The sequence below is a fragment of the Orcinus orca genome, chromosome 18 (assembly GCF_937001465.1).
Source record: "Orcinus orca chromosome 18, mOrcOrc1.1, whole genome shotgun sequence".
Lineage (NCBI taxonomy): Eukaryota > Metazoa > Chordata > Mammalia > Artiodactyla > Delphinidae > Orcinus > Orcinus orca.
In genome coordinates, this window is record NC_064576.1 from 10,579,402 (window position 1) to 10,603,430 (window position 24,029).

Here is a 24,029-nt window from a genome sequence, read left to right on the forward strand (position 1 = left end):
AATTTAATTCACTCTCAGCTACCACACAAAGGACAGAGAAAATAATTTTGAGACTTTCTGCCAAAGGGGTAGTTTGGCCCAGTTTCTAGCATACACCTTCCTCCCCAGAATGCGAGGTGGTGCCCCCCATTCAATCAGGCAGCTGATCCAGACCCATGTCAGCCCTCAGCTGCCTCCCCCCCATTTCCTTGAATAAGTTTGCTAGAAAAAAATAGTATGTTCATGCAGTTTCAACACATTTTATTATATTTCTGTATGCATTACTCTCAAAACATATCACAAGAAATGATCAAACCACTTAAAACCTTCAAATAAAAAATCTGAAACAATTTATGCCCACAATTGTACATATTTATAGTTAAGAAACATTCTTTATAAATATTGTTTCCTCTGTAGCAAGTTAATACCATAATTTAATTACAAATGGATAAATATGGTAACGGGTATTTACAGAAGGAAGGGTGTTATTACGGAAAAAACTAACGGCACGACGTTTATTCCCCCCCCCACCAAAATCTTTCATACAGGAACTAACAAATTGAACTTGCAAACGCACTAAAACATCACATGTAAACCCAGCTAACAGAAAAATACATTCACAAGCGTTGGTGGTGGTGATGTGTGAGTGCTGTGGATCAGCATGTTGAAGAAACAGAAGGGAGACTTTGGCACGGCTTGTTTTTTCCAGTCTATAGTTGCATGAAGTTTACAATCAAGTTGCCTCATAAAAAGGAACACAATATTCAATACCACAATACAAAATAAACCATTTTCTTCCACATTACTTAAAAAGAAACCGGGGAAACTAAAAAGAGAAAAGAAAAAGCCCATCACTTGGGGAAGGGAAGGGAAGAAAGGCAGGAGGAACGCAATCCAGAGAATTACAAATGGACAAACTTCTATACACCAAGAAGCCATTAAAACCACGTCGGAGAAGGAAGGAGGAGTCCGCTATGTACAGTTTGTCAGAAGCCTGGGAAAGGGGCGGGAAGGAAAGCGCGCATGGGGGAAGGCATGGAGAGTTTGGTTCAATTTTTTTATGGGTTTTTTTATTTCTTATTTTATATTTTTAGCTTCAGAGACTCCGGAAGGGATCTTTTTGCTTTTCATGCCTAGATTAGATTTAGAAAAAAAAAAAAAAAACTTTAAAAAATCCTTCTGCTGGTAAAATCGTTTCCATCATCATAAAAATCAGATTCGTAATTTTAACAACACGGTCACAGGGTGCCCTGGGCGATCGCCACCGGAGGGCTGCCGCGCCAGGGTGGGGACCGGGAGAGAGAGAGAGGCCCCGGCCTCTCACACGTACCATTCATTGAAGTTGGAGGAGAGGCCGCTGTGGCCTCCGGCCGTCCCACTGCCCCCGCCAGAGCCGCCGCCGCCGCCGCCCCCGCCCGCCCCGCCGCCTCCCCCGCCGCCGCCGCCGCCTCCACCGGAGCCTCCGCCCGCGCCGCCGCCGCCCGAGCCTCCGCCCCGATGCACCGCGGACACCGCCGCCGCCGCCGCTGCCGCCGCCGCCGCCGCCGCCGGGGAGAGGTTGGAGCTGCTCTGGGGCTCGGCGCTGGGGGACACCAGCCCCGGGGGCGTGGACGACTCGTAGCCGGAGCTGGCGGCAGGGGAGGACTCGGAGCCCTGCGGGGAGGACTCATGGACCTTCAAGACAAAAGCCGGGAGGGGAGACCAAAGGGGACTGGGTGTGAGTGCAGCTGCTGTGGGGCCGGGCCCCCGGGAGGAGCACCCCCAGAAATGCCCCCTCGCGGCCCCAGGGAACCCTCGCCTTCCCGGGCCGGCCACCTCGCCCTCCTCCCGGCCTCCCCGGTGGTACCTTCATGTGTTTCCGCAGCGAGCTGGGGTGCGTGTAGGACTTGTCGCACATCTTGCACAGATAGGGCTTATCGGAGGTGTGGACGTGCATGTGCTTCTTCCTGTCGCTGCTGTTGGCGAAGCGCCGGTCGCAGCCCTCGAACTCACACTGGAAAGGCTTCTCCCCTGTGGACACGAACATGGGCGCTTGCTGCCGACGCCCAGAGCCCCCCGGGACCCGCACCCACCCCGGAGGGGGCCAGGCCTCCGGGAGGAGGAAAGAGGGGCGATAAGGGCCTGGCTTCCTTAAACAAGGCGGATCCCTTCTGTGGCAGAACCAAGACGAAATTAACTGCCTTGCCACCTGACAGTCGTGCTCATTAATTTCGTATTTTACTTTTCTTCCAGGCTGACCCGCATTTCCTCAAATTTATGGCGAATGTGGGGTAGCACCCCACTCCTGCCTGCCTTTCTATAGTGCTTCTTGGATTCGCAGCTTCTAACGAGTTGGTCTCACCCTGGAGAAGCTGTTATTATGACAAAATATTTGGGGCATTATCAGAATCACACAGGCTGCTGGGCTGCGGTCGGTTTCTCTCTGGGGCCAGTAGGCAATTACGTTTGGAGTTGTTGTGTGTTGTTTGGGGACTGTGCTGTGGATAGTGACTTAGCCAGTATTTTTCGTCCAAAATTCTGCAAATTGATAATCCTAGGCTCACTTCCAGTCTTTTCAAAGAGAAGTTGGGAAAGAGATAAATATCAGAGGTAAGGCAGCACCTGGCGATTGCAGAGAGGCACAGGCTGGGCAGTGGGTGTGGGGGGATCAGCAAAGGCTTTCAGAATCTCCCTGTTTAATTTTCTGGCGGTCCCTGCATCCTGTTGCCAGAATTCCAAATGCTTGGAGTCATTTAGAGGTGTGAGAACTCAAACATTGTTCCACTTGGAAAGGGGACCATTTAACGTTAAATTCCATTAGCACCTAAATTGTTTTTTAAAGACATCCGCTCAGACGCAGGACTCGAAAGCGAGCATTTCATGCAAATAGATTTCTCAAATTTTAAACCTTGTTAAAAGCTTGTCTCGCACCTCGGCTCCCTCCCTTCCCGGAAGAGAACAATAGGCTGCTGGCGCATCCCCACTTCGGAGTAAATATTGACGGGGGAAGTTGCTAAAACATTTGGCTTTCTTTTAGGAAATCGTCTGGCACGATTTCGGCTGGGACCTGGTCATAGATGAATAATCTATGAGGCGAGAGGCGCGTTCTTTCTCGGCTCTCTCTTCTCACGCGATTGCCCCGCGGGGCCTCGCTGCCCCGGGCTCTTGCTGACCCGGTTGTCGGTCCAAGTTTGGAATCGCAAACCCTCTGGTGCCCATTAGAGAATTTCACAAACTGCTGCGAACCCACTGTAAAGCTCCGCGACCCACCTCGAGACGGGCTTTAAAAACGAGAAACGCTTTACAGCTTCGGCTCACACCAGACTCATTTTTAATGGGAAACAGTCCGGGTAAGGACGTTTGGACCCCGAGTAAAAGAAGTGGGAAAACACACAAGCCACTCAAACGCACACACCCGGAGCAGAAAAGCACATTCAGACAAGCTGGCAGAATCCTCTCTAGGCTCGATTCCCGGGCACCAAGTTGGAGAGCAGTTTTATTTTGTGCGTTCTATTTAGTACGGAAATTATTAACCGGGGCTGAGCAGACCAAGCAACTGCCATCACCCAAAGCATACCTTTGACGTTACCGTGATCATTTAAAACTCAATTTCCGCACATGGAAAAACCCAACCCAATAATATTCTTTCATGCTCCAACAAAAGCAAGCTGCTGGCTCTCTCGCACACACAAAAACATCTCCCATCCCAGGGCAGGGGCTGGCGGTCGGCGCGTTTCTCCCAGCCAACCAACCACGGCCTCTCTTCCCCTCTACGCCCCGTCCCTGTCCCGACCCGCGGTTACCTGTGTGGGTCCTTTTGTGGATCTTGAGGTTCTCGGAGCGCGCGAAGACCTTGCCGCAGCCCGGGAAGGGGCAGGGGAAGGGCTTCTCGCCGGTGTGTACGCGGATGTGGTTGACCAGTTTGTATTTGGCCTTGAAGGGCTTGCCCTCGCGCGGACACTCTTCCCAGAAGCAGACGTGGTTGCTCTGCTCCGGGCCGCCGACGTGCTCCACGGAGACGTGGGTCACCAGCTCGTGCATGGTGCTGAAAGTTTTGTTGCAGCTCTTCTTGGGGTTGCTCAGCTGCTCCGGGTCGATCCACTTGCAGATGAGCTCCTGCTTGATGCACTGCTGCCGCATGTAGCGGAAAAAGGCACCAGGGTGGTGGTGGTGGTGATGATGGTGGGCGGCGGCCGCTGCCATGTTCATACCCATGTTCATATTCATGGGGCCATATTGGTTGTGGAGCTGCGCCGCCGAGTAGGGGTCGGTCCGCGGGCTGGCCACCTGGCGGTACTGATCCGAGCGCCCGAACACCTCGCCGGGCAGCCCGAGGCGCATCTGCCCGTTGAGCACATTCTGCGAGCCGTGCGGCCCGTGCTGCTCCGGGAGGCCAGGAAAGAGGAGGTGGCCCTGTGCGTCCGAGTGTGCGTGGTGCAGGCCACCAGCTCCCGGCCCGAACAGCCCATGCTGCCCGCCGCCCGGCGCCGAGTCGCCGAAGCCGCGGCTGCGAAACAGGAAGTCCCGGGTGGAGTTGAAGGGCGGCCCAGAGTAGGAGCCGACATGCGCGGCATGGGGCCCGAGCGCGGCGGCGGCCGCGGCGGCCGCGGCGGAGCCGGGGTAGGCGCCGGGGCCCTGCGACGTGAACGCCGAGCTCTGGCCGGGGGACAACTCGTGCGCGCCCGGGTTGAGCTTGAAGGCGCCCATGTGCGCGGCCGCCGAGTCCACGAAGCCGTTCTGCGCCGCCGCCAGGCTCAGTTCGCGGTCCTGCATCTCCGCGGCCGCCGCCGCCGCCGCGGCGGCCGAGTGGTGATGGTGGCGCGCGAAGCTGCCCACCCCGATGGCCGGGAACTGCGGCCCCGCGTCCAGGAGCATGGCCAGCGCGTCTGCCCTCCCCGCCGACCCCGGCGAGCCCCGCGCCTCCTCGGCTCCAACTCCCGCCCCGCGCGCGGTACGTTCAGCGGCCGCCCGGCTCCGAGCGCAGGCGGCGGAGGTGGTGGCGGCTTCAGGCCCGGGAGCCGCGCTCCTGCGCCCGCCGCCTCCGCCGCCGCCTGGATCTGCCTCGGGCGGCCAGGCGCGGAGCGAAAGCGCGGAGAGGAAGAGGAGGAGGCGGCGGCGGAGGAGGCGCGGAAGGAGGAGGAGGAGGTGGTGGAGAAGAGTCCAAAGCCAGGCGGAGAACCAAAGTGTATTAAAGGAGCTGCGGCGGGGGCGGGCAGGGCAGGGGAGGCGGGCGGGAGGAGGGAGCGGGAGGAGGTGTGGGGAACTGAGCGGAGAGGGGGGTCGACGGGGGGCGAGCGCAGCGGCCCCCACCCCTGCGCGCACTCGCGCGCGCACGCACTCGCTCGCACGCCCGGCGGCCCCGGGGCCCGGCAGCGCCAAGCCGCGCCTGCAGAATGAAATCACAGCAGCCGCGGGGCCAAGGTGCCGGACCGCGGCGGCCGTGCACGGACTAAGCACGCTGGCGAGGCGAGGTCTGAGGCGACCTCCGCGCTCGGCGCCCCGGCCCGGCGCGCCCGCGGCTCCACCTGACCGCGGCGGGGGAGCTGGGGCGGCGGACGGAGGCCGGGCGCCCTCTCCGCGGCGCGCTCTGTCGGCTGCTCCCCCCCCCCCGCGGCCCTAGCCGCGCCGCCCTGCGCGCGGCGGTATTGTTCGGCTTCGCGGCCGCGGTATTTAGCCCTCCTCGTCCTCCGTGCTTGGCATTGGCTGCGCCTCGTGTAGTAAACTGGCAGCGGCTACGAATTCCCCCAGATGAAGGAAGCTGCCGCGCCGCTCCCTCTTTCTTTAAGTTGTGCGGGAGGAGGAGGAGGCGGGGGAGGAGGGGGAGGGGGCTGTGGGAGGGGAGAAGGCAAGCGGGGGGGGGCGGGAGGAGGGGAGGCTGGGCTGGAAAACAATAACAACAATAAAAAAGTGTTCTCTAGCTCGCTCCCTCCCTCTCGCCGGTCGGCCCGGGACACTGGATCCGGAGCGGGCGGCCGCACCCGCGAGGACCCAGCGGAGTGCGCAGCCCGAGCAAACGCGAAGAGGCCGAAGTAGGTTTCCCGCTTTCGGCTGCGGTGGACTCCGTTCGCCACCGCCTCCGCCTCTGTTTATTTCAGTGGGCGCCAAAGCCGCAGCCTTTTATTTTTTATCCCCTCCTTTTCCTCTCCCCTCCCCCCTCGGCCCCGCGCCTCCCGCCCAGGTCTCCCTCCTTCCCTCGGGCTTCAGGCCGGGCCTCCCGCACACACCGCCCCTTTAACGGCGGATCCCGCCCCGCCCGCCCTCCCGGCGCCGCCATTGGCCGCTGAGGCCCCGTCAATCCGGCGCCCCCGCCCCGCGACCGGTCCGCCCCTCCTCCCCAGCGCCCCTCCAGCTCCCCGCCTCCCCGACTGCTGCTGTTGGTGGCAGCCCGCCGGGTCTGCCAGCCTCCCGCTCTTCGCCCGGGCTCCTGGCGCTGCGGCTCCTCGGCCGGCCGGCCGCGGCGCTCCCCGGAGCCGGGCGGCCCGCATCGCGCGGGGCTGGGCCGCGGGGTCACAGCGCCCTTGGCTGGGCCCGAAAGGGACGCCACCCTGCTCTCGCGCCCTTCTGTAGAGGCCACCGATTCCCCGGGGACCCGAACCGCTCCTGGCGGGCACCTAAAGCGGGCACCCCTGGTTGCCCGAGAACCTGGCTAGCAACCAGGCCGCGGGGCGGGAGGTTCTGCGTGCCGGGACGCTGCAGACCCGGGCCTCCCCCTTCCACCGCCCCTGGAGGGCGCCGCGGGGAGCGGCCCGGGGGCCGGTCTCCTGCCCGGTTGGCACGCTCCTTGTCCGCGCCCATCCCCCCAACACACACTTTGTCAACTTGTTCTGTGGTGTTGAAAACACAGGTGCGGGATGGAGGGCCTAGAGAAAGCCAGGCGTGCCCCTTCCTCCCACCCTCCGGACACTCACCCAGACGCCGCCCCCTCCCCGGCCGCGGCCCCCAGCCGGAGCTCAGCGCGCTCCGCTCCCCCCGCCGCTCGCGTCCTCCTGTGATTACGGCTGTAAACACTGGGCAGCGGCCCCCGCGAGGGAGGTGGTTGTTTGGAAGTGGTTTAAAGATGGTGTCACCCTCGGGGTGGATGCCCAGAAGCCCGGGCCTCTGCCACGGTAGGGTGGGAGGTGTGGGGACGCCCTAGGCGCGCGGCCAGGCAAGGCTCAGGCTGCAGTTTGGCCGAGGGTCAGGCTCAGAGCCTCCAGAGAAGAAATCTCCAGACCCGTAGGGCTTAAACCTTCTAGAAGACATGTATCAAGCCTTCTCCAGGAGCGGGGACCACCCCCTCGAGGCGGTGGCGGGCCCGAGGCTGCTCCCCGTGCTGCGCGGGGACTGCCTCGCGGCCCCGGGGCTCCGGTCATCCCCCAGGCCCCCGGTTGGCCGCTGCGGACATTTCCTGTCCTGCCGCTGAAAGCTGGCGCCCCGGAGGTAACCGGAGAGGGACCGGCGGGCCCGGAGGCTGCGGAGGTGTGAATGGAAGGCCTGAGGCCAGCGCCTTCGCCTAGCTAGAGTGGGGAACTGCTTTTTTATTTATTTTTTCCTTTAAACAAATCTCTGGGAGTTGAAATAAAATTCAAGTAAGAGAAAATAATCCACACGCATTTCAAAATTTCATGTTGAAATGCAATCAACAAAAACGCGGGAAGACAACTCTAGCCGGCGATCGCTGGCTGAACTGGGCTCTCCCGCGCCGGCACAGGCAGCCTCTGCCGGCCGGAGCGGGTCTCTCTCTGAAGGTCGGACCGGCCGCAGCCCCTCGCATAAGGGGCCCTATGCCCTCCCGCTGTCCCCCTTCCCTGCCTGGAGGGGGGTGGGAGAGAAGGAAGGAGGCCGGGGCATTTTGTCTGAAAGCCAGGGAGTTTGCCTGAAAGCTGGGGATTCTCGACTTCTCTGAAGGGAGGAAATGTACCTCTTCTCCACACACCTCTCTCTATGTCGGGGGGAGGGGGAGGCAAATGCCAAACTGCCCTCCTAAGCGGAGAGGGACCTGAGAGACAGAGACGGAGACGGACTCCAGGCAGGAAGGCTGCCCTGCTACAGTGAATCTATAAAATTGCCCGGTGCACAGCCTTTCACACTTGCTTATTTTATTCATCAATATGTACGGCGGGGGAATTGGAAAAGCTTACTCCAAAAGTGTTTCCAAAAGAAAATATTCTCTTAGAGACTGGTCGTGAGAATAGCGATCCTGCACATCTCCAAACCTCACTTCCCTTCCTTCTCCCAAGCCATCAGACTTCTTCAAGTCCTCCTGCCTCCGCACTTTCTCGCCCCCGCTGCGCGCCTCTGCCCCTCTCCTCTCCGCCCCATTCTCTCCTTTCGCTTCCATTCCTCTTTGCAGCGCCCATTTCGGGCCGGCGCCGCTGGGCGCTCGCTGGCCCTGGGTCCGGGGGCCGCGCGGCCGGGTGGTGGGGCGGAAAGCTAATTCCCGCCGGAGACCCTGCGGGCTGGGCCCTCCTGGCTATTCTTTCCGGGCTCCAGTTCTCCTCCCTCTGCACGACACGGAGGAGCTGAGCCAAGTTCAAAGTCACGTCGCCGTCCCGTCTTAGAAGCGCTTTATTTCTCTACAAACTGCAAAACGCCTTTGCCTCAAGACACAGTTTTGTTTTGTTCTGTTTTTTTAAAAGGAAGGAAAGGGGAGAGAGAGAAAGAAAGCAAGAGAGAGAGAGAGAGAAAAAAAAAACCTGCAAAGGCTTTCAGAGTCATTCCCTCAAAAGTACATTTGCGCTCCTTGGCCGAAGGAAAAAAAGCGGCGAAGCTGAGTTCCGCGCCCTGTGAGTGAATTCAGTTTTTCAACAGGTTTCTAGAACGGCCCGCCGTGTCGGGGTCAGACCCTCGGGACCCACAACTGTCCCCATCGGGCAAACATGTACCCTCTTTGTAAGTTTTCCAAAATTGTTCTTTGGAGATCTCACAGAGCCTGCGCCGGGCTAGGCCAGCGAGACTCCAGGCTTTGCTGCATGTGGATGGCCCTGTATGGCGGGCCCCTGGGTGCCAGGGCTGGCGTCCCTTTCCCGGCAAGTGGAGAGAATGACAGTGTAATAGATAATTCGGGTTGTCTTCAAAAAAACAGAAAATCCCATCAAATACTCATTCACTGAACACCTTGTTGCGGTTTGTGGGCTTCTGTAAAGGGTTGACTATGATGAGAATTTTGTGTACATATACATAAAAACAATGCAAATGCACACACAACATACTCACACACACACAGGTGTATCTCGTTGGCCAGGAGAAACCAAAAACAAACAAGCAAACAAAAGCGATCTTTGAATTGGAAAGCAGAAACACTCGGTGACCATACCACTCAAACTTTTAATTTTCCTCTTAAGGAAAGGGATGGAGATGGGGGAAGAGATGGGAGGGAAAAAAATGTGGAACCAGCTGTCTATATACACTGGACAAAAAAAAAAAAAAAAAAAAAAAGGATTTCACAGGATTTCAGCACTATCCTCTGTATCACAGACTCATAAATTCAACAAGATCATCAACAGGATATTAAGTTGCAGGTCACCTTTGATTCAGCCTCTCAGCCACTCCTGGGCTGGGCGACCCCTGACCCATGAAGGACCACATGTGTGGTGGGGGACCCCCCTCCCCCGTAAAACTCACCTAGAACAAAAGATCTTTGTCCGAGGTTTAAAGAAGTGTAATGTAAAAGAAGGGGAAATCTGTAATGTAAAAGAAAGGGAAATCGTGAAAATCTCAGCCAATGTTGTAACTTTTAAATACCATTTTTAAGAAGGGGGAGATTTAGTGGAGGTGGGGAGAATCATAGGATAAGGCCCTCTCTAGTCTGCTAAAAGAACTTCTTTCTACAGTTAAAATTTACTGTTCTGTAACTGGGCCTATAAAAAGTGTCTATATAAAATAAATCCTCACCAGCAGTTTAGTGTTAGGGATGCAAATGTTTGTGTATTTGTCATTAGGGACTCAGAAAAAAATAGAAGCCAACATTTCTAGGTGACAGTGGTTGGTTGTGCTTTTGCAAAAGTAAGAGGACTAATTGTTCTTACTTTGTCTCCTTTCCTGATGGGAGAGTTTCTACTGCTGTAAAACAAAGCAAAAACAAAAACAACCCTCAAAACAGAAGGCATTAGCTTACTTCAATGTGTTTAATTATTTTGAGGGCCGTTACCCTTTGGGCTCCCAGGAAAACTACATCCAGGGAGGCTGAATACCGGTGACAGGCGAGCAGCTTTCCAATAAACTGCAGTATTATTGCAATAGACTTTGTAATACAATTTATGCTGTCATTCATAAATAACAATGCCATATGTCAACCATATTGCTTACACAAGTAAATCCGTCAACGTGTCACTATTTGATTTATCTCAACAGCTTCTTCAAATATTGAAGTATAGATATTGGAAGGGGTATAGAATGGGGAGAAACTACCCACAAAATTTGAGATTAAAAATAAAAGCACAACCTCTCCTCCTCCTTTATCCCCCATCCAAAAACATTCTAAAGGATAAAGCATGAAGGGGAGGAGAAGCACATCTTGGAGCCAACATAAAGAAATATTGGGCGTTTATACGAACTGTGAACACGTAAGGGGGTTTCTGCTTCCTGTGTGGACCTTCTAAGCATTTTAAAAAAGACAACAGTTAGACATTTCCCAAGAAATTACCAATCTTAATTGTCAAACGTGCGTCAGAGGCCATTCTCCAACAACCCCCATCCCTGAGGGTAAAAATGATTGATAACCAAATGATAATATTTAATGACAGGTCAATTTTACTCAACTTATATTTTCGTAGTGGGGAAGTGAAGAGAGCCGTAATTTTTCAAGGGCTTTTAAGCACTAAGGTCAGGTGGAAATGGGATGAGTCCAATTCTTGAGTGTCCAAAACAAACGAACAAACAAACCCCAACGTTTCAATTATGGTCACATAACCCAAGCTTCTGGGGTTTTATGTTTGGCTTTGTTTTTAATCCTCATTAAGTCCATGTTCATGGGACAGGGATCAAAAACTTTATCAAGAAGCACATTTTTGGTTACTCTTAGCCTCACACATAGCCGTGGAGTCTGAGGATTCAGCTCGGGCTCAGAAGGGCGGGAAACAGAGGCAACCCTCCGAGAAGCTCTCAGACAGCTGAGAATTGCGCGGTGCTTCCCGGCACCCAAGGCCCCAGGGCTGGGTCGCAGGTCCCACGAGGTCAGGTCACCAGTGGTGAGGGCTAGATGGTGGGGATCTGGTCCCTGCCGAGTGCAAGCCGGGCAGGTGGCCGGGTACTTCATTGCCTAGTCGCCACCTGGCGAGCTTGACTTGGGAAAAAGCCCTTGAACCCAAAGTCCTCATCACTTCCGGCCATGTCAAAGCTCAACTAAAATGCAGTTTTTGTGGGCCCCTTTGCTCACCTAGCCCCGGCTTTAGAGAGGACTCCTCACTCCCTCTTTCATTGTCAGCTGATAACCCTCCTCCTCCCAGTTGAGCACCCACTGGAGCCCTCGGGCTGGGCTACAAAAGTCCTCTGAGCCCTCAAATGACTCGGGGCACCCTCTCCGCCCTTGAACCTGCCTCTGGAGCAGCCCAGATGGCACAAGGCTCTCCAAACCCGCCGGGCACCCTCTGCAAGGAGGCCGCCCTTGCGGAAACCACGCGGGACGGGCGAGCCGTAAAGCAATTGCAAAGGCAATAAAAGGCAACTCGGTGGGTCCCCCAGCTCCTTTCTTGTCCACCTCACTGTCCCCAGCGTACCCCCTCCCCTCGCCTGCCGAAACAATCAAACAAAGGCTCAAAAGCCAGGAATGTCCAATTCACTTCCCTTAGAGTTTATTAATTGCCCACACCCATCGCAAGGAAACTTGGCTATGTTCAGGGACGAACGGAGGGCACCGGGGAGCCACAGACCCCCCTTGGCGCAGCGGGAAGCCGTGAGCGCCCGCCCGGGCATCCCCAGAGACCGGGCTCTGCCGCCTCCTGGCAGCGGAGCGCGGCGTGGCCGCCGGGTTCGGGCCGGCTCGGCGTTTACTGTCCCTCTCCACCCTCTTCCCGCCTTTGTTTGGGGCCGGGAGCCGGTTGGGGTTCGGGGTGCAGCAGAGAAGGCTGGAAATCGATGTTCCCCCAGGAGCACCTGTCGACCCCACAAAGGGCGTTTCCACGGATCGTCACGTTGCTGCCCCACATAAGCACCTCCGCTGCAGAAGTGCAGACAAGGGCATGGGTTTTGAGGATCCACCCTGACGACCAGCACCACCGCGGAAATACGGGGCTAAATCCACAGAACTGGCATAACGACTTCTACAGCCCCCTGCTTAAAAAAAAAAAAAAAAAAAAAAAAACCCACATTGCTGTTTATTATTTTCTTCAACGTCCTGGAAACTGTTGGTATTTACTTAGGAAGTGTGACACAGTTATTGGGTCCTTAGAAACTCGGGATGTTAAGGGGTTTTAATTTGGCTCCCAAATGGCTTGAAAAAGAACCAGCGCACCTGGGGTCAGGCGGGTCATCACAATAACAAAAAGCGCGTCTACAAAATAAAAAGCTCTTTTATAAAGAAAGGCAATCCCGGAAATCCACTGCAGCCTTCCTGATGACCATCTAGCTAGGCCTATTCTCAGGTTTAATTGGCAGGCGGTTTATTGGCGCCTTATTGGTGTTGATTGAAATTTTGCTCCCAGTTCTTTCTTTGAAGAATTAGCATCTCAAGTCGATTACCTGAGTCAATTATCTTTTTAGGGTCTGAGTTTGGTCATAAATTTGCAAATATTCATTAAACACACTTTGTAAATATCTCTTTCTAATCGCTACTCAAATCTCTAACATTTCCTTAAAAAGTCTTTCTGTTTTAAAGCTTCCATAAAAAGAAATTGATCAGGAAGCTATATTTGAATTAAGACATATTAAATAGATGACAGATACATATCACGCTGTGTTTAACAAGAGTTGTACAAGGAGGCGGGTTCCAGATTCCGCACGGCTCTGCTGCACCATTATTCACATTTTTACAGCCTTTCCTTCATGCCTTCACCCATTAAACCATTAAATTTCAGCAATTCAATAAAACAAAGCAGTTATAATTTTGAGGAAAAGCTATTTTGAAGGAGGTGGAGGTACCCATTTTATTGCACAATAAAAATGCTCAACAGTCTATATTAAAGGCTAAGTTGGGTTTATTTTCTTCTTTCTTTATTCATTCTTTCTGTTTTGTTTTGTTTTGAACTTATAACCTGCAGGATTGAACGCAAAGCTGCCATTATGGAAGTATTGACGAGTATTGCTAAAAAATTCAAATAAAGGAAATATTTGAAATGTTCTGAGAGGAAATGAAGATAGTGGTGACAATTCCACATATGATTCTTTCTCCATAAAGCATTCATAGAAATGACACTGTCCTCCCTCCACCTTGCCTAGGTGGCTGGAGACCCTTTAAGTCTTTGAAAATTGTGGAAGGACTCTTCCTCTCCAAATACAGATGTGGATTTTGTCACTGCTGTTTATTAAAAACTTTTCGTTGTATTTGCACTCATGCCTCTCTTATTTCCCCGTATTTGAGCTTCATGAAACTTAAAGAAAATGCCCATTTGAAATTTGATTGTACTATTTTCTTTGTTTGCTTGTCAGTTTTATAAGAGAAATGACATTCCCAAGGCTCACAGGGAAATTCCCTGTTAAACATTGTTAGCACCAATGTAAATGGGCTACCGAATCAGCTCTTTTGAAAATAATTCTTACCACTTCTCAGGACGATCTCGCAGATGATGGCTTTATGTAGTCTTAAAAAAAAAAAAAAAAAAAAACTTGGACAGTAAACGAATTAAGCTGGTAACATGTTTGACTGTATCCCAAAAGGAAAAAAAAAAACACTTTTTAGTCATTATCCTCTTTTTTTTCAAATAATTTTATTTAGGGCAGGAAAATAAAAATTAAAAACCCTGAGCTTAATTTTTGAGCATCATGGAACATGGCAAAATTTTAAGGTGTTTTCTTGTTAAAGCTGAAGTGACACTCTGGGGCAGTAAGGACCCTAAAGTGTGAGGGATGTCACATTTCTCCGCCCCCCCCAAAGTGATGCAAGGACCTATTTCACTTTTTAAAAAGATTTGATAGCAACTCGCTTGAAAGGGATGGGGCTCACTTTTTTTTTAGAGTCAGTTTTTATGGTTTTCAAGTAAAACATCTCTCCTGCTAGATGAGCTTATTAGAAAATAACAGGATAAAAGGTCATTCTATCAGCATATAAACCGCAAAGATACTGATCCAATAAAATGATTATTTTATTGGATCAATTCTAACTTGTGGTCCTTTCAAAGAAACTGAGGCACCCATGTGGAGTGCGTTCTGGACCGGAAGGAGAACTTCTGCTTAAAGGATATCGTTTATTTAGCCGCTTCCCTCTGGAGAGATGCTGTTTTGCCTGCCCTGCCACTGTTATCTCCGAGAAGCAAAAGTTAGAATCGCTGCCCGATGTTTTTTGCCCCCCGGTAGATCTAATTGGAAGTGGCAGATCTAGAACCGATGAGCAGTGAGATTACACTTCGAGCCAACTCCTTTGAACCATGTTGAAAAGGATCCCATGAGCTAAAAAGTCGAGGTAAAACGGTTCCTTTGGGGAAAGATTTTTTTTGACTTCACCTGGTGTTTTGCAACCAATAGGATTTTAATATCCTTCCTCATTCCATCTACTGTCTGTGCGCCCTCTGTGAGCGCTCGGTAGATTGAGTGTCCTTCCCAAATAAGAAGTTTCTAGTATCACCTCTACGAGTAGGATGACGGTCATACATCTGTTCACCCTCCTCCCCCAGTCAGCAGCCCGGAGCTCTTCCAAAGGAAGGGATGCTGCATGCAGTGAGCGAAGGCTTTTGAATTTGGGGGCTCCCCCCGCCTTTTGCTCCCCGGGGGGTCCCCAGCTCAGAGCCTCCAGGCGCCCTTCGGCCGCGTGCCGGCGCACGTTCCCCGCAAGGCGCGTCATGGGAACGCGGGACGCTGCGCGCGCAGGCCCGGAGCAAACTTTCTGCAAGTGCAACTTGGGAATCCCTGGGGAGGCGGGGACGCAGGGCTCGGGGAGAGGAAGGGGCGCGAAGCGAAAGCGAAGGCGGCCAGGAGCAGAGGGGCGGATGCCCGCTGAGCCTGAAAGGGAGCCAATCGGTCAGCCGCGGCTGCTGCCAATCACGCGGCTCCCTCCAATCCCACCCTTGCTATTTCCAAAATCTCGGTCCCACTGCGCAGCTCAAATGTGGTGTTTGCTCTGCCAGTCGCTGGAGGACAGAGTGGGAACGGGAATAAGCAGAGTTCGGAGGCTAGGACAAAGAAGTTAAAGAGCGCCTAACATATACATGTTTTTGAAGGCGGGCAGAGGGAAAAAAGTCCCCCCAGTGAGGGCCTGTGAGTCTGTGTAGTTCTGATGGAGACCCCTTTGAGCAAGAGGAACCCGCCAGCGCTGAGATTAGCGGATTTGGCAACAGCTCAGGCCAGGCCACTTCAGAATATCACAGGCTTCCCGGCGCTGGCCAGCGCGGCCGCCCACTCCCAACTCCGCGCCGCAGCCGCGCACCTCCGCCCTCGGGACCTGGGCGCTGACCCCGGCGTGGCCATCACTCCGCTCGGACCCGAGCACATGGCCCAGGCGAGCGCGTTCGGCCTCAGCCCTCCCTCCCAGGCGCTCCCGGCACAGCCCGAGGCCCCAGCGGCCGCCGCCCGCGCTGCAGCCTCGGTCTCGCACCCGGGCGCCGGCACCTACCCTGGCGGCGGGGGCAGCGGTAGCGTGCAGTCCTCCGCGCCCGCGCCCCCGCCCCCAGCCCCTCCTCTTCCTCCCTCCCTTTCACCCCCTCCCCCTCCTCTTGGCCTCTCGGGCTACACCACCACCAACAGTGGCGGCGGCGGCAGCAGCGGCAAAGGCCACAGCAGGGACTTCGTCCTCCGGAGGGACCTTTCCGCCACGGCCCCCGCGGCGGCCATGCACGGGGCCCCGCTCGGAGGGGAGCAGCGGTCCGGCACCGGCTCCCCCCAGCACTCGGCCCCGCCTCCCCACTCGGCCGGCATGTTCATCTCGGCCAGCGGCACCTACGCTGGCCCGGACGGCAGCGGCGGCGGGGGCCCGGCGCTCTTTCCCTCGCTGCACGACACGCCGGGAGGCCCCGGCGGCCACCCGCACCCGCTCAACGGCCAGATGCGCCTGGGGCTGGCGGCAGCGGCGGCAGCCGCGGCGGCTGAACTGTACGGCCGCGGGGAGCCGCCCTTCGCGCCGCGCTCGGGGGATGCGCACTACGGTGCGGTGGCGGCCGCTGCAGCCGCCGCCCTGCATGGCTACGGAGCCGTGAACTTAAATCTGAACCTGGCGGCGGCGGCTGCTGCCGCGGCGGCCGGACCCGGGCCCCACCTGCAACACCACGCGCCGCCCCCGGCGCCGCCACCGCCGCCCGCGCCCGCGCAGCACCCGCACCAGCACCACCCCCACCTCCCAGGGGCGGCCGGGGCCTTCCTGCGCTACATGCGGCAGCCAATCAAGCAGGAGCTCATCTGCAAGTGGATCGACCCCGAGGAGCTGGCCGGGCCGCCGCCGCCCCCGCCCCCGGCCGGCGGCGCCAAGCCCTGCTCCAAAACTTTCGGCACCATGCACGAGCTGGTGAACCACGTCACGGTGGAGCACGTGGGCGGCCCCGAGCAAAGCAGCCACGTCTGCTTCTGGGAGGACTGTCCGCGCGAGGGCAAGCCCTTCAAGGCCAAATACAAGCTCATCAACCACATCCGCGTGCACACCGGCGAGAAGCCCTTTCCCTGCCCCTTCCCGGGCTGCGGCAAGGTCTTCGCGCGCTCCGAGAACCTCAAGATCCACAAGCGCACTCATACAGGTGGGTGTCTGTCCCCGGCCGCGCCGCCGCCGCCGCCTCCCGCGCCGCCGCCGCTTCTGCCGCTGCTTCTCTTCCTCCTCCTCCTGCTCGCCTTAATTTTTCCCTCCTTCTGCTGCTTCTCTTCGCATACGTATAACCCGGACATGTGACTTCTTTTTTTTCTCTCCCCCCTTTTTTTCTATGAATAAGTAATTCGATAGCACACACAGGCCCCGCGCTGGGTTCCCACACGGTGGAGTCTCCAGCGCTCCCGCAGCCCCTCCGCCGGGACCGGCAACGCGCTCCAGCCGCCGCCGCCGCCACCCCGGAGCAGAAGCAGCCACCGCCGGAGCAGGAAGGCGCCCAGGACGGTCGGCAGCCCCCTTCCGCCCGGCCCCGGGAACTTGGGGAGGGCGATGGGGAAGGAGGGCCGGAGCCGCCCCGGCGGCTCTTCCCTCCCCATCGGATGTCAGGTCCCGCGCGGTCGCCGTGCTCCAAAGAGCGGGCGTGCGAGGGGCGCGTGGGATTTGCTGCGGTATTGGGGCCGCGAGGCCCAGCTCGGTGTGGCCCCTCCTGGAGGGGAGAGGGGACCCTGTCCCTCCGGGGAGGGGTGCAAAATGCGAAAGTAATGCGCCCTCGGGCTTCCGGGGACCTTCCCCCTACGCACACACACTCGCCCACCGTTACACACCCCACAGTACACGTTCATGTGCACACACACATCACACGAACAACTTCACACACCCATATGCCCTCATGCACCCCTCCCTCATTTCTGGAACGTCCTTGTGCCCTGATGACACAATCACACTTACTCATTTACACACCTTCATCTACACCTATACGCACACGCGCCGTCACACAGTTTATCACACATGCCCTAGAGGGTGCTGGAGAAATTGGGTTCTGTCCATTTAAAGGAAGGTTCTCCTTGGAGGAGGACAGGGCGAGCTGCAGAGTCTCCAGCGGTCGTTGGGGCCTACCCCCCCCCCGTGGGACTTGGAAGGAGCCCCCGGCACTCTGGGGAACCCTCCCGTCCCCACCCCGAGCCCTGCCGTAGGGGGTGCCACGGCCGCGGCCTGGGGCGTGGGATGTCGCCAGTGGGCCGTGTGGCCCTTGGAACAGACGAGCGCGCTGGGCAGAAGCGCTGATGAGCGCGAGTGCAGTCGGGATTTATAGGGACAGACAATATTATCCCTCGGAGGACACTTAAGTAGAGTTTACATTCAGTAATTACTTGGCTGATTTATCGGCGCGGCGACGACGAGGAGGCAGCGCCGGACTTGGGCCGCAACGCCTGGCCAGCGGCCGGGGCCGAGGCCACTGGCGGAGGGGTGAGGGGGATCTGCGTGAGAAGCCGGGTCCAGGGGCCCGAGGCTGGAGCCCTGGGCCTTGCTTCTGTCGCCGGTACCTGACAGGCCTCCTGCGGACTGGCTCGCTGACCGGCTGGGAGCGCGTTTTCCCCCGAGTTCCGTTTACCAGCCCCTTTCTTCTCTAATCGGGATCAGTCCGACTTAATGATTTTGCCAAAAGGAAGCGTCCCGCAAGGCTCTCGTAAAAACTCCCTGGCCCGCTAAGCCAGCTGCTGGCCCCCGTGCCCAGCACTTGCCGACGGGACAGGGGCCTGGGGCTGTGAGCGGGGCGCGCGGGGCGCGCGAAGTGAAGCCGCCCCCAAAGGGAACCCCTAAAAGCGGAGCCCGCGACCTCGGGCCCTTCCCGCCTTTCCAGGCCTCGGAGGGGAGTAGATCATCCCTTGGCGGGCAGGGGGCTGCCCGGAGGTGAGGGCCGTTTCCGCCCGGGTCAGGCAAGGAACTGGAAATTGACTGCGCGGCAGCTGACCGGGTGTCGGCTCTCCGGCCCCCGGGGACAGGCAGCCTCCCGCCCCCCTCGAGGGCGGGCCCCAAGGGGGCGTGCGCGCGTGCTGCCGGGGGCGGAGACCCGGGCGCCGAGGGAACCCGGGGCCGTTTTGTTTTCGGGTTCCTTGTGCGCAAGGTTGCATTCTCGCCTGGCTCGCGGCGGCTGCGTGGGCCTCGCCGGGTCCCTCGGGCAGGGATGGGAGCGCCCTCGCGTTGATGCTCAGACCCGCGCCGGGTGTTTTGGGCCGTCCCTGGGCCGCTAAGCCACTGAGCACTGTGTCCAGAGAAAGGCCAGGCCGGGCTCCCTGCCCCATCACAAGGCTCTCCCTTTTTGGGGGTTACCCGGGATCCCGGAACGGCTTGATCAAAGGGAATAATCCCCGGCCACTCCTGAAGGCCCATTTCCTGACCCACGTGTCCCCAATTCCATTTATAACCTTCCTCTGGGCTGGACTCGAGTTCTCACACGTAGCTTCCCTCACTCTCTAAAACTCTGTAAGTAGTTAAATTCTGACGTGACCCCTCTGTCAGAATCTGAAATGTAAACATTAGGGTCTCTCACCCTTTCTAGGCAGGGAGAATTTGCTAACTGCCCCCCTCCCCGTACGTAGGCCCCCCTGAATAAAAATAGGCAATTCTATCACCCTTTCTCTTTTTTCTACTTTCTTCCATCTCTCCTTTATCCCTGCTTTTCTACCTTTCTTCCCACTCCGTATCTGCCTTTTCTGGGTCTGATTCTTCCCCCCCCCCCCCCCCCCCCCCGCCCCGGTACGCGGGCCTCTCACTGTTGTGGCCTCTCCTGTTGCCGAGCACAGGCTCCGGACGCGCAGGCTCAGCGGCCATGGCTCACAGGCCCAGCCGCTCCGGGGCATGTGGGATCTTCCCGGACCGGGGCACGAACCCGTGTCCCCTGCATCGGCAGGTGGACTCTCAACCACTGTGCCACCCGGGAAGCCCCTGGGTCTGATTCTTAATGCTTCTCTTTCAACATATGCAGTGGTGGAGCCAGCAATGTCCAAGCCGTTTATTCTGCACAATCCAAGATACTTGGCTTGTGCAGAAACATAAGAATTCTAAAAAGCAACATTGCACATTTGCATAGGGTGAATAAAATTACTTAAACCTCCATGATGAAGAAAAGCTGATTATAATTATTTTTGGAAGAATGCTATATTAAATTAGTATTAGCCAACTTAAAGTGGAATGTAGAAATCGGGACAAATAACCAGTGTTTTGATAAAACTCGGTTAACTGTTTTTGTTGCAGCCCCTCTACAGAGAATTTTTAAAGGTTACGATTATCATTGCATTATGTTGTGTTTTTCCCTCTCTTCATGGCCCAAGGCAGGAGGTATATTAAATAATATAAATATATTATAAATATTAAATGATAATATTTAATTTTGCTTTAAAGCAGTATTTCCAGGTAGTATATGTTATATTCCAGGCATCTGAATACTTTTCAGATGTGCTAACGTACTCTGGCATTGAAGCAATTAGCATTGATGAAATTAAAAAAGAGAAAATTACAGGAAATTATTTGTACAGGAAAGTCCACCACAGAAATTTATGTACACTAAGCTGTCTTAATAGTTGTTTGGCTCTTAAAAAAATAAATTGTCAGAAACCAAGGAAAAGACCATATCTTGTGTGTCACCAGAGTAGCTGCTGAAATGTAGAGAAATTCAACTCTATTTTTTAAATCATTTAAATATAAGGAATATATTTATTATACCACAATATGTATGAGATAACATGTTCAGTTATGGACTCAAATACATCAAGTTCATGGATACTAAGGGGAGGGGGAAAATTCATAGTTACCTGCTGTCTTCCTGTTTCTGCTTTTTAATACCAAAGTGTAGTGTGGCTGCATATCTGCTCGTCTTACTGAGCATTTCCACCACCTGGACCTTGGGCCTTGTGTTGAAAGGCCCTGTGCTCCTGGGGTGGGTAGGGCAGCTTAAAGGGGCGATGGGCCCAGAGACTCTGGTAAACAGTCGATCTTTTTTGGTTGTTAAACAGTGTTAGAATAAGAAGTCTGCTTATGCCATCAGGGGATGCCAGGTTCTGGCTAAGGCTTGTAGTCTTTATTAACGTTTGTTAAGGTTCTGTTCCTCTAGGGTCTCAACTGCCCAGCAAGTTGTGAGGAAAGCTGGTAGAACGAAGAGGGCAACAGCCTATTCTCTGCCCAGCTAGGCTTATAAAAAAATCTAGTGGTGGGATCATGTTTTTCACAGACGTCTTTATTTCTGGAGAGAACAGGATTTTGGTGTATTTCCTTTCCTTTCCCATCAGGGAAATCCTGGGGAACACTCTGAAACAAAATGCCATTATTATAATTTTACTGCATCACCCCCAGTTTACTTTTAATTGAGAATATGTGTTTGTCTTTTTTCTCTTTTTCTTACGGTCTTCACCCAAGCTGTGGCTTTGGAAGTATTTTATCAGCATTTATCTTGACAGGGGATGGGCTTGAATTTTTGTGTGTATAGACCCTGAGGGGAACAAGGATGCGGGAATCTGGGTCCTAGCTGGATTTCAGTGTTAGAGCCTGGACCATGCTCTAGCCATTCTCACCTCGACCCCTATGGTACTTCGGGGTTGACATCCAGCCTCTCGCAAGCCCAGGTCCAAGGAGAGCCTCCAGACCAGGGGACACCAGGCCCATCCCCGCAGCATCCCTTCCCTGTTGCATCCTGGAACATGGGAATTAGGAGTTAGACTGGGAGTTGGTCTTCAGGAGGATGGGAAGATGCATCCTCATGTCTGCTCTAAGATTTCTCTCTCAGGTGAGAGGTCTCTGAAAAGCACTTGTTAACCTTTCCTATGTTTTATTGCAGGAGAAAAGCCTTTCAAATGTGAATTTGATGGCTGTGACAGGAAGTTTGCCAACAGCAGTGACCGAAAGAAACATTCCCACGTCCACACCAGCGACAAGCCCTACTACTGCAAGATCCGAGGCTGTGACAAATCCTACACCCACCCGAGCTCACTGAGGAAGCACATGAAGATTCACTGCAAGTCCCCACCACCCTCTCCAGGACCCCTGGGCTACTCATCGGTGGGGACTCCAGTGGGTGCCCCCTTGTCCCCTGTGCTGGACCCAACCAGGAGTCGCTCGAGCACTCTGTCCCCTCAGGTGACCAACCTCAATGAGTGGTACGTTTGCCAGCCCAGTGGGGTCCCCAGTCACCTCCACACCCCTTCCAGCAGTGGAACCACTTCTGAGTCTGACGACGAGGAGATGTACCGGAACTCTGAAGGCGTGCGGACCATACATTAGATTTTATTAGTAATAATAATAATAAGTACAACAATGAGTGGGAGCCCTTGGACCGTATCCTAACCTGAGACAATGCCGAGGCTGAGACAAACTCGTGACTCAGACTTGCCACCGGGTCTAATTAGCCCTATTTATTCAGTATGAAACCCTATGGTGTTTGTACATTTAATTAATTTAATTAAGATATTTGGTTTTTTTTTCCCCTTAGAAAACAAACAAACAAAAAAACCCAACCAAGCTGGACTTGTGTGTTGCAGGGGCACAGGACTGAGAGCAGGTTGTACCACATGGAAAATGAATGGAGAGATTAGTGAATCGAGACACACACTGCCAATGCCATATATATAGTTTTTACAAGGGTGAGAGAAAGAGCATTAAGTCAGAACTCAACACAGCACCAAGGCCCTTTGCATTTCCTGGAGTGCCTCACGAACGCCTTTGACACCTTCATGGGCTTCTCTGGAGCCTCTCTGCCTCCTGCTTGGGCCCTAATTCTGCAAAGGCCTCTTGATTGTAAACCACACACGTGCTGCATTGCCAACAGATCTTGGACTGTACCTGTGTCCAAAAATATTTGTAAAAACCCTTTAAGTTCTAATACTTGTAATTTTTAATTTCCACTCTTTTATTACTGATCTCACCTAACACAGTATTTTTATACAGGATTACTTCTTCAGTACCCTGCTTGTATGGTTTTTTTTTAAAAAAAGATGCAGCAACCTAGTACATCTCCATATATTGTGCCACCGTGATTGTTCCAGCAACAGTGGAGAGAAGAAAAAGCTGCTGCGGTAGACAACTGTGAAACTGTGATATTTTATAAAGTAGAAGAAATTCAAGTGCTTGCTTTTTCCTCTTTTTTTTTTCATCTGGAATCTCAGAGCCTGCCTCTTTACTCTGTCCAAACTTCTTGTGTAATAAAGAGATTATGTTTTAGATCATAAGTTCTTTGGGATGCCAAAATTAACAGGCAAGTGTAAGGAGGTGTGATGTTGGCAACATGCCTATTTTGGGGGGAAGGCTGTTGTTTTACAAACAGGGCAATCCCTCTTTTATACTGTTGTATCGACCTTTTAAAACATCTTTACTTTTCAGTGCTGGAAGTTGCATTTTAATGCATTTTCTTCCACCTGAGCACTCGGAACTCTCCCACTTGCAAATGACAATGTATGACCTACATTAAAAGAGGAGAGGGAGTTGCTATACATATTAAAAATTTTAAAACGTTTATAGTTACCACCAAACACTGATGAATGTGTGACCTTTGCCAGAGCTGTCAAGCTAGGACAAAAAAGGTCAAGGACCTAGGACAGTAACTCTTAGTTTATTTTCGGTTGGTACAACAAATCTCGTGTGCAAAACGTAGTCCATCATAAACATGATACAGATATACTAAAGAGCACTAATTTATCCTCAGAGACCCTGAAGACACCCCCTTCCCAGGGTTTGTAGAAATTTGTTTTGTGTGCTGTGAGTGGTTGATGTACTCTTGTTGTTAATAACGTGTATGTGAACACTATTTGTACAGTTGAATTAATTTATTTTCAGACATCATCCTTTTTTTTTCCTGGAAGAGTTCAAAGCACACCAAAGAATTATATTATACATTTTGGTGAAAGATTGTCATTTATGATCTACGATTTATTTTAAAAAAAAGAAAGAAAATGGGAAAATATATTTTTAAGCTTACTTGAATGAACAACGTAATGTGAAAACCAGGACTCTTCCTGCATGTCTCTTTTGCATTGTGTTGATGAGATTATATATAGTTTATAGATATATTCTATTACTAGTACAGTGCATGGTGCTGTCACTTTGAAAGCCTTTCAATGTTGTCTTCAGATTGTTACGGTGAATATGAAACATGCAGACCCTCCTTTATAAAGAAAAAGACCATAAAACTTGAATATAAAATAATTCTACATTTTTAAAGTTTATTTGATTTCATATTCACTTTCAAAGCTCTTTCAAATAGACAAAATAAGATGAGGTATGAACTTCGGGGGGATAATTTATGTATCGTAAACTTATTCGAACAAAATATTCCTGATTTATAATTTGTTTTATTTATACAACTTTTTCAATGGTAGTTTGCACTATTCTTTATTATGCTACAGGTTTATTTATTATGAAACAAAGGAATATGTATTTTATGTATTTT

General features: G+C 53.5%; 2 protein-coding genes and 1 long non-coding RNA gene across 5 annotated transcripts; 1 reads left to right on the plus strand and 2 right to left on the minus strand.

The window, feature by feature from the left end:
• Window positions 1-223: 223 nt before the first annotated feature.
• On the minus strand, window positions 224-5,503 carry ZIC2 (Zic family member 2). 2 transcript variants are annotated; one of them, XM_004273630.3, is made up of 3 exons: window positions 3,762-5,501; window positions 1,826-1,989; window positions 224-1,653 (listed from the first exon to the last, which is right to left on the minus strand). In XM_004273630.3, the coding sequence occupies exons 1-3, from the start codon at window positions 4,831-4,833 to the stop codon at window positions 1,300-1,302; spliced, it is 1,590 nt and encodes a 529-aa protein (XP_004273678.1). In that variant the 5' UTR covers window positions 4,834-5,501; the 3' UTR covers window positions 224-1,299. The 2 variants fall into 2 exon arrangements, with proteins under 2 accessions (XP_004273678.1, XP_033290987.1); XM_033435096.2 differs by having other exon boundaries at window positions 1,514-1,690; window positions 3,762-5,503.
• A 3,856-nt stretch (window positions 5,504-9,359) lies between these two features.
• LOC125961954 (uncharacterized) lies at window positions 9,360-21,561 on the minus strand. The gene is made up of 2 exons (XR_007473150.1): window positions 21,163-21,561; window positions 9,360-9,620 (listed from the first exon to the last, which is right to left on the minus strand). It is a non-coding gene; the product is annotated as an uncharacterized LOC125961954 (long non-coding RNA).
• On the plus strand, window positions 15,143-23,434 carry ZIC5 (Zic family member 5). 2 transcript variants are annotated; one of them, XM_049701179.1, is made up of 2 exons: window positions 15,143-16,748; window positions 16,938-17,075. In XM_049701179.1, exons 1-2 carry the CDS (start codon window positions 15,302-15,304, stop codon window positions 16,946-16,948), a joined length of 1,458 nt encoding a protein of 485 aa, XP_049557136.1. In that variant the 5' UTR covers window positions 15,143-15,301; the 3' UTR covers window positions 16,949-17,075. The 2 variants fall into 2 exon arrangements, with proteins under 2 accessions (XP_049557136.1, XP_004273679.4); XM_004273631.4 differs by lacking the exon at window positions 16,938-17,075 and adding an exon at window positions 21,426-23,434 and having other exon boundaries at window positions 15,145-16,748.
• The last annotated feature ends 595 nt before the right edge of the window (window positions 23,435-24,029 follow it).

Excerpts from the sequence above, each read along its gene's own strand:
- ZIC2 (XM_004273630.3), bottom strand. The coding sequence starts at position 4,833 with ATGCTCCTGGACGCGGGGCCGCAGTTCCCGGCCATCGGGGTGGGCAGC. Across the intron at positions 1,990-3,761 it reads CCACAAAAGGACCCACACAG|GGGAGAAGCCTTTCCAGTGT; the intron begins GTAACCGCGGGT and ends TCGTGTCCACAG. Across the intron at positions 1,654-1,825 it reads CGCTGCGGAAACACATGAAG|GTCCATGAGTCCTCCCCGCA; the intron begins GTACCACCGGGG and ends TTTGTCTTGAAG.
- ZIC5 (XM_004273631.4), top strand. The coding sequence starts at position 15,302 with ATGGAGACCCCTTTGAGCAAGAGGAACCCGCCAGCGCTGAGATTAGCG. Across the intron at positions 16,749-21,425 it reads CCACAAGCGCACTCATACAG|GAGAAAAGCCTTTCAAATGT; the intron begins GTGGGTGTCTGT and ends GTTTTATTGCAG.